The sequence below is a fragment of the Capricornis sumatraensis genome, chromosome 6 (assembly GCF_032405125.1).
Source record: "Capricornis sumatraensis isolate serow.1 chromosome 6, serow.2, whole genome shotgun sequence".
Taxonomy (NCBI): Eukaryota; Metazoa; Chordata; class Mammalia; order Artiodactyla; family Bovidae; genus Capricornis; species Capricornis sumatraensis.
This window is the reverse complement of record NC_091074.1, coordinates 88,574,903-88,590,460: the sequence shown is the minus strand read 5'-3', so window position 1 is coordinate 88,590,460 and position 15,558 is coordinate 88,574,903. Positions and strand designations below refer to the sequence as shown.

The 15,558-nt window shown below is 39.3% G+C and overlaps 1 protein-coding gene across 1 annotated transcript in view; it reads left to right on the top strand.

Annotated features, from left to right (window-relative positions):
- TUT7 (terminal uridylyl transferase 7) overlaps window positions 1–15,558 on the top strand; it is a 58,147-nt gene that overhangs the window by 15,521 nt on the left and 27,068 nt on the right. The window contains exons 11-16 of the mRNA XM_068973669.1: window positions 6,039–6,191; window positions 8,952–9,132; window positions 10,544–11,640; window positions 11,989–12,139; window positions 13,233–13,319; window positions 13,868–13,968. Coding sequence (XP_068829770.1) covers window positions 6,039–6,191; window positions 8,952–9,132; window positions 10,544–11,640; window positions 11,989–12,139; window positions 13,233–13,319; window positions 13,868–13,968 — 1,770 coding nt within the window. The remainder of the gene's footprint in view (window positions 1–6,038; window positions 6,192–8,951; window positions 9,133–10,543; window positions 11,641–11,988; window positions 12,140–13,232; window positions 13,320–13,867; window positions 13,969–15,558) is intronic.

Here is a 15,558-nt window from a genome sequence, read left to right as displayed (position 1 = left end):
TGTAGTTCTTATATATATATAAAATAAGATTTTAGGGAATTTTTTTCTTTATACTATATGTGTTGAGAATTAAGCAAGGACCTTTATCAGGCAGGCCCTGAGAACAAAGGCTGAAGCAGAAACACTGTCCTGGCTCTAGGAATTGCAGTCTGCTGTGCTGCAACCCAGTTGCCTAAGGAGAGTTCTCCTTGTGCTTGCGGTACTGAAATGAAAAAATTCAGGGTATCCTTGCTAGTGTGTTCTGGTGGGAAAAAGGGTGAGAGAACAAAGTCAACCCTTAGTTGACAAATAACCCTTTTCATCAGACCTAAGTCTGATACGAAAGTCTTTGAAAAAGTCTTTGAAGTTTTCTTTTCACTTTGATCCAAGAGAGATAGGAGTTTAAGATACAACCAAACCAGTTGGACTCCTGGGCCAAAAAAATGCCTGAGAAAGAGGTTGGCTGTGTTGCCATATCACTGCTGTCTTAGTGAAATCTGCCTTTTCTTGTGTCTTCATCTTCCCTGAAGTGGGCATCTGTCACTGATGTGAAGATGCAGGGGGGAAAAAGCGCTTCTCTTCTGGTGATGGGAATCTCCTCAGGATTTGCTTAAGAGAAACATGAATACCTTTGTCTATAGCCAAGTGTATTATTTCCTTGGCAGTGATACTAGAAGTTCTCTAAGATGACAGAATTTGGTTTTGATTATGCCATTTGTTTTTGCAAATTTAATGACAAAAGTATATAGTGGTCAAACACTGGATTGAACTGTATATATCAAATAAGGCAGACTACTGCCTGACCCAAAGTGATCTTAGTCTTCACCTTTTTAAACTAGTTAGGTATCAGTGTGCTGGTTTCTGCTAGAGTATTAATCAAAAATATACAGCAAAAATACAGAAAAGAAATTCAGTGCCTTGTTCATGCCAGATATTATATATCACTGTTCATGTAGAAAATCTATTGAAAACCTCAAAATTATGTGTATGAAAGTATCCAAACTGTTAACTTCTTCAAAATCTTTAAATCACTCTGTATGTTAGTCATTGTACTAAGCCCTGAAAGTAATACATGGGTGAATAAGATTAGATTCTTTGTCAAGAAGTTTAGAGTATCACATTTCTGTGCTCTGATCTGTGTTTTCAAAAATCTTTTGGCCATTCTCTCCCAACCTACTCAGATCGCTTTCATGTTGGAGACTATCTCTCTGACCTTTTACTCCCAATTAAAATTTCCATTTTATTATCATTTGGTACTGATATGTGAGTTGTGAATGATGACTAGCTTAACCCTGTCTTCTTAGCCTCTTTTATCCCCTACAACAATATTTTACTAGTCTCCAAGTAAATATTTCTTTGAATCATTCTTATTTTAGATTATATAAACTTAACTCTTAGGAAACAATTATTTTCACTTTAAGAATGCCAGATAATACAGTAGAAAGAAGAGTAGTGTCAAGTGTTAAAAGCTTGCCAGCCCTGAAAGTCACCCAGGATTTGCCACTAAAATCCTTATAACCTTGAGCAAGTTGTTTAATCTCTGAGCCTTGGGGAAAGAGTCACCTGAGAAATTTTGAAATGAGATCATGAATGTGGAACTCCTAGAACAAGATAGGAGAACAGATGTAGTCCTTTTCCCCTTCAGTAGAAAGTCAAGTTCCTCTTATTGGGTGGAGGTTTGAACTCCTAAACAAGTGATCCTTCTGGAAATAACAGCTGTAAATTCTCAACAAAACGCATAAAATAACAACCTGAAGGCTCTGGAGACTGAAAAACTCAGACAGACTTTAGAGAGAAGCCCAAAATTAAGCAAATGACCAACCCAGAGTGAGTTCCTGTTTTTCAGTGGCTTTACTGTAAAGGCTTTACTAGTAGAAAAGCCACTCCTCTTTCTGGGCAGAGGACCTAGAGCCACCAAATAATAAGGGGAAAAAGAACAAAGAGGGAAAATACAGAGAAATGGAACCCTTAATTCTTTCTGGCCACTCAGCACATCTCTGACTGATTGTTGATCAATCCAGGGCGCCATATAAGGATCTTGGAAGTCATCGCTCCATTCCTCACAAAAAGAAAAAAGCTGAGCATGCTGAAAATCAACAACTCTTACTAGATCTTTCAGAGAAGTGGGGTCATGGGAAAAACCACTGTTCCCCAAGTTGGAGAGACAGACAGGTATATAACTTGTCAGAGCAGAAACCCAGGAACAGAATACTGCCTCTGGAACCATTACCAGGCTAAGAAAACTGTGATTCTGGAAGTTCAGTTTGGATAAGCGTGAAAGTGGAAAAACAGCAGAGGGCCCACTCATAGGGTGCTCATTTCATGAGTTTTATCTCCAGAAATGCCCACCAGGTTCTCAGGGTAAAGATCCAAGAAAAATCCTCTATCCAGGAAAAAGGTTGTCAATTTGACATTGCCTAGAACATTCTGCTGTCTTAGGAAAAAGCCTGCCCTCAAAGGCAACAATTTTACCAGAACCAAGTTGGACTATAAAGAAAGCTGAGTGGGGAACAATTGATGCTTTTGAACTGCGGTGTTGGAGAAGACTCTTGAGAGTCCCTTGGACTGCAAGGAGATCCAGCCAGTCCATCCTAGAGGAGATCAGTCATGAGTGTTCATTGGCAGGACTGATGTTGAAGCTGAAACTCCAATACTCTGGCCACCTGATGCGAAGAGCTGACTCATTTGAAAAGACCCTGATGCTGGGAAAGATTGAGGGCAGGAGGAGAAGGGGATGACAGAGGATGAGATGGTTGGATGGCATCACCGACTCAGTAGACATGATTTTGAGTTAACTTGGGGAGTTGGTGATGGACAGAGAGACCTGGCGTGCTGCCGTTCATGGGGTCACAAAGAGTTGGACACGACTGAGCGACTGAACTGAACTGAACCTCCTTGTTAAAGTGCTGAACTCAATATGCCAACCAATTTGGAAAACTCAGCAGTGGCCACAGGACTGGGAAAGGTCAGTTTTCATACCAGTCCCAAAGAAAGGCAATGCCAGAGAATGTTCAAACAACCCCACAATTGCACTCATCTCACACACTAACAAAGTAATGCTCAAAATTATCCAAGCCAGGCTTCAACAGTATGTGAACTGTGAACTTCCAGATGTTCAAGCTGGATTTAGAAAAGGCAGAGAAACCAGAGATCAGATAGCCAGCGTCTATTGGATCATCAAAACAGCAAGAGAGTTCCAGAAAAACATCTACTCTGCTTTATTGACTATGCCAGAGCCTTTGTGTGAATCACAAGAAACTGGAAAATTCTTAAAGAGATTGGGAAAACCAGACGACCTTACCTGCCTCCTGAGAAATCTGTTGCAAGTCAAGAAACAACAGTTAGAACCAGATATGGACCAATGGACTGGTTCTAAATTGGGAAAGGAGTACATCAAGGATGTATATTGTCACCCTGCTTATTTAACTTATATGCAGAGTATATCATGTGAAATGCCGGGCTGGATGAAGCACAAACTGGAATCAAGATTGCTGGGAGAAATATCAATAACCTCAGATATGCAGATGACACCGCCCTTACGGCAAAAGCAAAGAACTAAAGAGCCTCCTGATGAAAAAGTGAAAGAGGAGAGTGAAAAAGTTGGCTTAAAGCTCAACATTCAGAAAACGAAGATCATGGCATCTGGTCCCATCACTTCATGGCAAATAGATGGTGAAACAATGGAAGCAGTAAGAGACTTTATTTTGGGGGGCTCGAAAATCACTGCAGATGGTGATTGCAGCCATGAAATTAAAAGACGCTTGGTCCTTGGAAGAAAAGCTGTGACCAACCTAGATAACATATTAAAAAGCAGAGACATTACTCTGCCGACAAAGGTCCATCTAGTCAAAGCTATGGTTTTTCCAGTGGTCATGTATGGATGTGAGAGTTGGACTATAAAGAAAGCTGAGCACCGCCGAATTAACGCTTTTGAACTGTGGTGTTAGAGAAGACTCTTGAGAGTTCCTTGACTGCTAGGAGATCCTAAAGGAAATCAGTCCTGAATATTCGTTGGAAGGACGATGCTGAAGCTGAAACTCCAATACTTTGGCCACCTGTTGTGAAAAACTGACTCATTAGAAAACACCTTGATGCTGGAAAGATTGAAGGCCAGAGGAGAAGGGGATGACAGACTGAGATGGTTGGATGGCATTACCGACTCAATGGACATGAGTTTGAGCAAGCTCTGGGAGTTGGTGATGGATAGGGAAGCCTGGTGTGTTGCAGTCCATGGGGTCACAAAGAGTCGGACATGACTAAGCAACTAAACTGAACTGAGCCACCTTGAGATTTATCAGGGCCTGACTGACCTGGGGCAAGGAAAAATAGCCGACTCCAGCATTCTGTTGTTCCCTGTCTCACCTCTGATTGGCAGGACTGAGAAACACGAAGTGACGGTTGCAGCCCAGGATCCAGTCTTACTAAAAGACTGAGACCTCATAGAACTATAGGATATCTCGCCTCTCTTCACAGCTTACCGCAGCATTATTCGGCCTCCTGTGTAATAATGAGGTTATAGTAGAAAGATTTCATTTAAGAAGTCTCTTGGGAAACCCAAAAACAGTAGAGGAGACAAAAACAAGGATACCAACAGAAGTTATAGCCCCTTGACATCTACAGCTACAACAGTACATTGCCTGACTCCAGTCAGATAAAGGGAAAAAACCTCACACCACAGGGTTTTACCCAGCTTTCAACAAAAAAATTATACTAAAAGGCAAAGTCATAGTTTGAAGAAACAGAGCAAGCACTGGAATTATTTCACCAGGAGTTTTAACAATATGACTTAATATGCTTAGGGCTCTAGAGGAAAAAAAAAATCAGTAAGCTTTACTCAGTAGAAACTTCTTAAACTGAAAAGCAAGGACGAAGAAAAGAATGAATAAGAAATAGAACAGAATATAGAAGAGTTGCAGAACAGTTACTAAGGGTTATAGGCTCCACTGTCTGGGATTTCCTAGGCAAGAATGCTGGAGCGGGTTGCCATTTCCTCCCCCCAGGGATCTTCCTAGCCCAGGGATTGAACCCACATCTGCATTTCAAATGAACTCTTTTTTTTACTACTGAGCCACCTGGGAAGCACCACCTAGGCCCTAGAAACGACCACATTTCATCCTGAGTTAGAAGGAAATTTTTATGAGCAGAGGAGCTTATGGTTTAGGATTATTCTGTCAGGTAAACCACAGAAGTTGTCCATTTAATGTGAAAATACATTGGAGAATCAGGCTACCACAGTCATACCCTAATCCATAATTTGTTACGTACGTTAGCATGTTTAAAGGCTGTGAAAAATCCCACTCTACCTACAGTAAAGAAATCTGTTCACATTTGTTCCACATTTCTTAGACCTTTTGAGCCTATGCTTTTCTTCAGCATCTTAACCATGTCCAAAGAAAAACTTTATCTTTATTTAGCAATTACTATATGCCATGCCCTGTCTGAATGCTTTATGTCCATTATTTTTTTCCATTAACTATCCCATTAAGGAGATGCTACTGTTACCCCTTTTTACAAGAACCTGAGACATAAAAGAACACAAGGACCTTACTGAAGGTCTCACAGCTAGTGCCTGAGAGAGTGAGGTTTGGGCCTAGGTGGTTTTATACCAGAACCGTGGCCTTAGGCCTAGGATGTGGTCTGTTAGACTATTTACGAAAAAATATTTCCAAAAGGGCTTCCACTGTGGCTCAGCTGGTAAAGAATCCTGCAATGCCTGAGACCTGGGTTGGGAAGATCCCCTGGAGAAGGGAAATGCTACCCACTCTGGTGTTCTGGCCTGGAGAATTCCATGGACTGTATTTTCCATGGGGTCTCAAAGAGCTGGACATGACTGAGCAACTTTCACTTCACTATTTCCAAAAATCACCATTTCTTTTGCAAATCAAAACCTTGATTTTTTATCTCTTTAAATTTACAGATGTCTCAAAGGTAATCTTTTGATAAAAGATGCCTTTCATATTTTGAGTGAACTGTGTCACTTTTCATTTCTTCCAGGATTGATCTGCTCTGATTGTTTTAAAATCATTTCTGCCTTATAATGTGTGTTTAATTTTTCCTAGATTGAAGGATTCTCACTAAACAAATTAGGAAATTTCAACCTTAAAGAAATTGAGAAAGACTCTGTGGTCTGGGAATACACTGATAATGTTGCAGGGGATGTGGACTCAGCAAAAGAGGAGGCGCCAAAGGAGATGGCCGTTAAAAGGGGACAGGTCTGTTCTCTCTCATGTCTGGTCTTACCGTTTGTTTTTAAATCAGTAGTTAATTGTGGAGTTTATGAGTTAGTCTTCCTCTCTTCTTTCCTCAGTTATCTTTAACTATTTCATAACTGTTTAATTTCTAGTCTGTTCAGTTCTTTGAATAGACAAGGAATAAAAGGTAATATTGCAAATCATTGAATCCACAGTTACGTGGTTTCTTCTCTGTGTAAGGTGCTGTGAAAGAGGCTGAGAATTCAAAAATAAGTTCCTATCTATCCTCCAAGAGCTTAGGTCTTAGGTTATATTATGAGGTTTAAATATAAGAAAAGTTAACTAACCTCAAATTGCTAAAATAACAGTGAATAAGCCTATGGTAGTATACTTGTCCTTACTCATAGGTTAGTAGTGAGAAGGAGAATTTATGAACAAGGAACAAGCTGTCATTAGAATTTCAAACAGCAGATCTAAGCAACCTAACAGTAGGATTCTGACCCAAATTGGTAAACAGTCCTTGACTCCATGAGCTTTCCCATATCCCTTTGGGATAAAATGACAATAATATCCACAAAATACCTCTGAGACTGGGATTCTAATCCCAGCTCTTCACAAACAGGTCATGTCACTCCTGTAGTCCTTGTTTACTCTGGCCTAAAATGGGGAGATATTGGTGAATCACATATTCTTGGTTTTGTTGAAGGGAAGAGAATGGTGGTGGCACCCTACCTGAGCTGCCACCAGAACACACCACTTGTGTCATTTGTCTGTTTGGGGTTCCAGTGTTGGCTAAGAGCACAGACTGTGGAGCCAGAATATTTGAATTTGTATCCCAGCTCACCCACTTCTAGCTATGTGTCTTTGGGCAGGTGGCTTAATCTTTCTGTGCCCCAGTTTCCTCACCTGTAAATGGAGATGATATTGGTACCTTCTCATAGGGTCATCGATTTATAGAATGCTTAACTCAGTGCCGAGCATATGGTAAGCACTCAGTAAATGCTAGCTACTAGTCTTACTTTATTTGAAAAACACAGTGTTCTCCCATGTTTTTTTTAAAAAACAACAATGTAAGTACCACTAGTCTAGGTATGTCAGAGGTCTCTTAAGTTCCATGTTAATGATATTGTGAAGTCATTTCAGTGAGATGTTGAATATATGAATAAAGAGGTGAGATCTAATGGAATTTTCCATTTCTGGGGTTTTCTCCATGTCCTCAACTGTTGTTTGTGGGACCAGAACAACTACATTTTTAATCAGGTTTAGTTTGTAAATCCACCTGATGACTTTATCTTATTTCACAGAACCTTTGTGTTGAGATTTACTGAATAAATCTATGACCACACCACTTATTTTGAATCTTGATATACTAAAGTGCAATTGGACGCAAATTTGTATACCCTAGAAGGAAAGGCTACTGCTGAAAGACCGCTTAAATACTTTTATCTTTGCATTTGAATGCTAATTGCAGAGATGAATCATGCTGCCACTTCTAAAATTAAGTGAGGTCTGGACAGTGTTGACATTGCATAGTGTGGTGAAAGAGCACTGGCCTGGGATCAGGAGACATTGTTCTTTTGCCACGCAAGCCACATAAACTCTTTGGGTTTCAGTTCCTTCTCTTGTAGCATATGGGAGTTGAATTAATTACGTCTTAAGAGCATCTTACAGTTGTGACATGGTTTCAATGATAAATGGATTTCTTGTATTTAAAAAGACTATACCTAAATGAAAAAATACAGACAGCAACCAGTCTACCAGATGCTTTCCCTTGTTTCTGATTTAATCCTCATAACTATCCTGTGTTATAGGTGGTATCATCCCTACTCTGCAGATAATGATAGCGACCATTTTTTGAACATGTGTGCCAGGCACTGTGCTAAGCTCTTAACAGACTCTCTCTCACTCAGTCCTCCCAACAGCCCTATGAGGTGGGTACTATGATCCTCATTGTTCAGATGAGGAAACTGAGGCTTAGACAGCTTATATACCATCACCAGGATCAGACACAGCTAGTAAATGGAAGAGCTGGATTTGAAAGCTTAGCATGTCCCATTCAAAAGCCAGTTCTCTTCGCTTCTGAGTTATACTGCCAGTCCGAGAATGAAGAAGCTAAGTCATGAAGCAGTCAAAACCTGTGAAGTGACAAAGTCAGTATTTGGACCCTCTTTTTCTTTTCTAAGTCGTTTGAACTTTCCACTCTATTGTATCACAGTATGTCACATCTTATCATGAGTCTGTGAGTGGAAAACTTGTATTAATTTCTGAAATCAAGGGTTATTTATTCGACTTTAAAATCAGTTGCTGCTGGAAGAACCAATGAACTTAATGTAACTTCTCAAAACAAGTGAGAGGAGCATTTTTCCTTCCACTCTCTGCAAACAACTGCAGTCCATTTCTGTGTCTTAACGGCATAAAGGCGCCCTCCGGCGGCAGGAACAGGGAGAACTCAGTGCTGAGAGGAGTAGCAGTGAAGCCCAGTTCTCGCCACCTGCCCTTAAGACTTCAAAATTAGAAGTGCTGCCTGGTTATGTGCTGCCTGTCTATTCCTATGGTACTGACTAGGTGTTAACATAACTTTAATCCCAGAATTCAGTGAAGGAATGCTGTTTTCTCACAATCAAAATAGAACCTAGAATGTGATTTATCAAGATAGATTGCCGATTCATATCTTTGCTAAGGTTTTCAGGATATATTTAATTTGATGCTTGAAGATCACTGATTTTTCAGATTGTACTGACATCTGAAATAACCTGTATATTTTCTCTTTACTGTTAATAGGTATCATTAATATTTGATTCAAAACAGCAGCCTTCAGTACCAGTTGGGCAACTCTGGGTAGAATTGCTTCGATTCTATGCTTTAGAATTTAATTTGGCTGATTTAGTGATAAGTATCCGTGTCAAAGAATCGATATCTCGTGAATCAAAGGATTGGCCCAAAAAACGCATTGCCATTGAAGGTATCTCAAAATATTTATCTTTAATCCCCATCCCCACCCTGCCTTTTTTTTTTTTAAGGTATCAGTCTAACAGCATGCTTTTTATTTCAGTCTTTTTTCAGCTTCTACATGTAAGGTAGGCCTGACCCCAAAGGTGAAGTAGATAGCAAGAATCTTGCATGCATTACAGTAGATCTTTCCAAGGGACCAAATTGTTCATCTGAGTTTTTTAAGTGCTGTGATAAAAAATCTTAATTATTTATGCAACTAAAAGGAATAGCTGTCTGTGTCCTTATTTTCTTTGTAAATTGCTTAATAACTTTAAATGCTTAAAAAGTCTTTTCCAAGTGACATGTAAATCCCCCTTTCCTCTTTGCTGTTCTCATTTCTGAATCTTTAGATTCAGTCCTTTCATGAATTGTTACTGATGTTGTTTAGTTTTCAGAGGTTGAGGAAAATACCTTTTCTCATAAAAAACAGCATTCTTTATTAAATTTCTCTCCATGGAGAGAGTTTATTTTTGGAATACCTGCAGTAATATTTAGAACTTATTCATAAAAACACCTTTCTCTTTAAAAACACTTAGCTCTTAAATGAGTTAAGTCTTATTTAGCTGAAACCATTATATGAAAGACATACTGGTGTGCCCTGTAGACTCCCCTAAATGGACGAGCTCCTGTCAGCTTTACAAAATCAGGAGATGGGAACCCCTCTAGAAATCTTAATTCTCCTCCTTAAAATAATTTAAAGAACCTCCTAAATGGAATTCTCTTATTTTTGCTTGATTTTTTTCAAGCCTTATATTGCATAAGAGGGTTTTTTGCATTTTGCATAAATTCTGTGTGCAGTCATGGGGATCTCACATTTTTAAACCCTCCCCTGCAGTTTCTCTGGCTCAGCTCTTCTGGCCAATTGCCTAACCTGCTGGAGTTCTAGGGGAGGAGAAAAGATTGAGAGAAGTGGTGTCTCCTCCTGGTGCCTCCCTCTCGCCCCTGAATTCAGTCCAGCCAGTTCAGTGATGGGGCTTCCCAGGGCAGAAGAGTGGAGGTAAGCTCTACAAACCGCAGGGCCTGGCTGAGTGGGGAGGCAGAGCACTCAGCAGAGCCCGGAGGGAAGACCCCGCTTCCCGAGGGCATGAGAGCCACACTGATGACTTTTTTTTTTTTTTTACCTCCACAGTCACAGGACAGAGTAGGGAAGGGGAAATGGTTTTGAATAGAATGGGTTCTCTTCATAGAGCAGATGTTTAAGAAAGCATTTCTTTTTGTTTTTAAAACTGTATCTTCTTACTTCCCATCCCCAGTTTTTTAAAAAAGCACATGAGATAAATGATAAGTTCTACTGTTACTTATTTGTTGTCTTTATGTAGCAGGTTGGTTTTTAAAACGTAAAATAGAAATGTGTGAAGTAGTGGATTTTTTTTTCATTACAGATCCCTACTCTGTAAAAAGAAATGTGGCAAGGACCCTAAATAATCAACCTGTGTTTGAATATATACTTCATTGTTTAAGGACAACATATAAATATTTTGCTCTTCCACACAAAGTTACGAAATCCAGTCTTCCAAAGCCTCTGAGTACTGTCAGCTGTACTTCTGAATGTTCTAAAGAAATAGCAAAACACGATCCAGAGGTACAAGCGAAAGGTGATAAACTCAAAAACTCAGCTTTGGCTCAAGGTTCTGGTGCTGCCAGTTCAACTGCAAACACCTGCAAGGCACAGCCACTTACTCTTAAAGAGACCACTAAAAACTTTGAAAGCCCATCAGCAGAGAAAATGGGAAACTCACACATCAGTGTCCACTTGGAAAACTCTGACTGTATTAAGGCAAAAGTCAGTTCTGGTGACTCTAAGGACGTTGAAGTACATCATCAAGAAACAGGAAGTAAAAATAAGAAAGAAAAAAGTGGAAAGGAAAGCAAGCATCCTTTGACTGCTGATGATCAAGCTTTAAGTAGTAGCAAGTGTGGAGCGCTTGTCACCTGTGGCAGCCCAGGAAATAAGGAGACAGATACCACTTTGGATCTAGAAGGCTTCAGAAATCCTGTAGCTAAAGAGTATGATGAATTTCCTACTTCCTATGCCAAGGCTGATGTTGATGAAGAAAGCATAGAAGGTACCAGTGAACTTGGAGATGCTGTAAGCCACTTTACCCCTTCAAGACAGAGCCAGATATCAGGAATCCTTCACTCTGATGAGGAAGAGGAGGATGAGGAGGAGGAAGAAGAACCCCGGCTCTCCATTTCCCGAAGGGAAGATGAGGATGACATTGCTAATGGAGATGAATTAGACAACACCTTCACTGGATCAGGGGATGAGGATGCCCTGTCTGAAGAGGATGTGGAATTAGATGGATCTGCTAAGTATGAAGACTTGAAAGAATGTGGAAAACACCATGTAGATGGAAATCTACTAGTGGAACTTAATAAAATCAGCCTTAAAGAAGAAAGTGTATGTGAGGAAAATTCAACTGTGGACCAGTCTGATTTCTTCTATGAATTTAGTAAACTCATCTTCACCAAAGGCAAGGTAATCAGTGCCACTTCTATACATGGAACCAGGAGATTTGAAAGAATTTTAATGCATGTACTTTGGATTTTCATGTACTAAACCAGGGCTCTCACCTGTCTGAGTAGTGGTTCACTCCAGTGCAGCCACAAGGTCCACTGCCCTCATTAATCTCTTGGGAATTTGCAGAGGAGAAAAGAAATGCTGTTGGTAGTCAAAATAACTACCTTTTTCTCCTGAGTGTGTTTGGAGTGGCCATGCCACTATATTTTCATTCCTTTGGAATGTGAGGTGGAGGATGTGTACTTCGGAATAAAGATTCAAGGCTCCTTTATTTAAATCTTGTTTTGCTTTGCCATCTTCCTGCAGTCTCCTACAGTAGTTTGCAGTTTATGCAAACGAGAGGGTCATCTAAAGAAGGACTGTCCTGAAGACTTCAAAAGAATCCAGCTGGAACCTTTGCCACCATTAACACCCAAATTTTCAAATATCTTAGATCAAGTTTGCATTCAGTGTTACAGTAAGTTATTAACATTTCTTTTTATTTGTCAAAATATTAAATTAATGTTTTCTCAAGAGTTAATCTGATTCACTAACCCATTAGCTTCATTATCCAGGCTAAGTCTTTTGCTTTGTCTGTCAGAGTATCCATAGTACTCTGTGTATCATGTTCCATTTGGGACATGCAATAAGTACCTGTTAAAGAAAGACAGGGAAGGAGAATCTTTTAAGGCTTATGATTGGAGTACTATCATTTCCTAACTGGTGTTCCTTGAAATGCTTTGCTAGGTACCTGCCATTAATAGTATTTAGTAACAAGAAGTATTCCAAAGGTCAAGGGGGAATAACTGTATATCCTGCCCCCTCCCTTAAGAGATTTTCAGGGCATATTAGCATAATAAAGGCTGGAAATGTTTAGGTAATAAGCTTATTTAATAACTCCTTTATCTAACATTTCTAAAATTTGAGCTTAGAATACTTTTTCATTAATGTTAGCTAATAACCTTTAAGGAACATCAGTTTGGGGGAATGTTGGTGTGCAGAGCTTTAAGTTCTACAAGGAAAACCATTTGATGGAGAGGCATGCAGCTGCTAAGAGTGGAAAATTATGACATCACATTGCTGCATGTTAAGATGTCTGTCTGTGCCATAAGTCACTTGTTCTTAATCAGAGATTTGTTCTTCAAATCTCTTTGGAGAGAGTAAGTGATGAAAGAAAACTATTAGTTCTCCTTAGGGGGGAAAATGTGAATAAATATATATATATATATACACACACACACACACCTATAAAATGTGTTTTATATATATGTATAAATACATACTCACAAAATGTTACGTTCACACTCTGCCTTTATCAGGCTCTGGGCCTCTATGAAACCCAGGAACAGAACCCTTGTGCAGACTGGTTTCCATCTCAGGAACAGTTCTTGGTGATAGACTCTTTGAAAAAGGCATCTTTATTGTACGTTGCTTAATACTGTCTACTGAGAAGACACAAAATTTAGGGTTTGGTTGGTTTTTTTTCTTTAGCTAACTAGGTTTATTGAAAAATACTTTTCAGAGAATGTGAACAATCTTTGTTTCTGAATGTATCTGTTTATTTTAAACAGAGGATTTTTCTCCAACTATTCTAGAAGATCAGGCTCGTGAACATATTCGGCAAAACCTAGAAAATTTCATAAGGCAGGAGTTTCCAGGTAAATAATTGTTTAGCTTTAATAAGAACATTAACTTTGAGCATAAGAAAGCAGTCTGCAGTGATGGTGGGGACCAGGGCTTCTTTGTTTTGTGATACTCCTAGGATGGTTTTAGGTCTGTCCAGTCCTAGTTTGCCAACAGAGAAGACAGTTGCAGTGTAGTATTCCACTTAGCAGATACACGTGAACTTCATTTATTAGTTGAGCGTCAAGGTTCAGACCTCTAAAAAGTAAATTTATTTAGAAAGTAGTACGCTTATGTTATTAAATGTGCTGAGGTGATCCACATTTTCCTTGAAATGTCCTTGCATCTAAGAATAAAGTGACATTTGATAATCTTTCATGTCTTCTATAGCTTGTATTTATTTATAGTAAATTTTGCAAGGAAGTAATTTATAATAAAAGACTAGTTAATAAAAGAAAATAATTATTATGAGATTATTATAGAACATTTAGTAACTGAGTATTTTTGATTCATAAGAGAGTTGCTGTGGTCAGAAAATTAAATGTACTCAGGTTAGTTGTTACTTTTCATATATCCCTAACAGGAACTAAATTGAGCTTGTTTGGCTCCTCCAAAAATGGATTTGGGTTCAAACAGAGTGACCTTGATGTCTGCATGACAATTAACGGACTTGAAACTGCTGAGGTACAGTAACCACATAAAACTTGTATTTGCTGTGGCGTGTTTCGACAATCTTGATTCACAATTCAGCATGGTATTTTCCAAATTTATCAGGGTATATCATATGGAGTATGCCATTTGGCATAATCTGTCTGGGCAGATAAATACATTAGAAGTTTATAGAGGAAAAAAAAAAAAAGTTTATAGAGGTGAATGTGAGGAGTAGAAAGGCTTGTGCTTCCAACCTGTAATACAAAGTGGATATGAAAGCGATATCTGGGAATTCTAGAACGCCAAACTAGCCTTTCCAGTGTCCCTTTGGCATAGCCACCAGGCTGACTCAGGTGCATAAATACACCCACATAAGGTTTTCTGTGAAGTTTTAGAAGTCAGCCAGTGTGATACAGTGATGAAAGTGAAAGTCACTCAGTTGTGTCTGACTCTTTGCGACCCCATGGACTACACACTCCAGGGAATTCTCCAGGCCAGAATACTGGAGTGGGTAGCCTTTCCCTTCTCCAGGGGATGTTCCCAACCCTGGGATCAAACCCAGGTCTCCCGCATTGCAGGCAGATTCTTTACCAGCTGAGCCACCAGGGAAGCCCATGGTACAGGAATAAAAGAGTACTAAACTGGATTCAAGACAGGCTTGTCCATCTTTGGTTGCTTATTTCTAATGCAGAAATGAGATTTCCTTTGCCTCAGAAAATTGTTGTGCACCTCAACTTGGATCATGTATGTCAGGAGTCAGTGAACTACAGCCTACTGCCTGTTTTGTTTTGTTTTTAATGTCAGTTTTATTGGCATTCAGCTACACCCTTTCATTTATGTATGGTCTACATCTGCCTTCACTCTAACTCCAGGGTTGAGTCCTTGCAACAGGCCATATGGCCCACAAGGCAGAAAAGATTTGCCTCCTTGATGGCGTTTGTCAAATATAAAATACTGTGAAAAGGTGTAAAGTTTAACAAGTACTAAATCCATCCCCTTTTTATTTACAACAGTAGTCCAAATGCTGCACATCCAAATCAGTGGTGCTGCTGTTGCTCTGGATCTTCTTATGCCTTTTCTGAGTTTCAGGGTTTTGTCCCTTGAGGATGCATCTGATTTAAGAAAATAGCCACAGGTTATCTGGCGTGACTTTGGTGAATAAGGTGGATAAGGACGATTGGGTCCAATATGTGAATGACCTGATTATACATCATTAACATTGAATTTTTACATGATTAATAAACTAGTTGTGGGGGCATTTCTAAATTAAATTCCAAATTCTGGGAAGTATATAACCAACTAACCAACAAAAGTACTTAATGTTAAAAAGGTCAGCCCAAATGTTTTTAAATATTTGAAATGTTACTCATATTTGCTATATAACTTTCTTTTTGTGTGTTATATGCTTGACTAGTCCTATGGAGAAATAATTGAGCTTAATCATACCCCAAAGCAGTTCATCAGCTCTTAATTAAGCTATAATGAAGATCTACCCAGAATGAATAAGACAGGCCACAGAAGCTCTCTCTTATTAATTCTGTCACATAGAGGAAAAAAATTGGAGGTTCTTGGTGGTTCAGAGACTTTTCTGGGGACACTGATTTCAGCCTTTCCTGCTCTTCT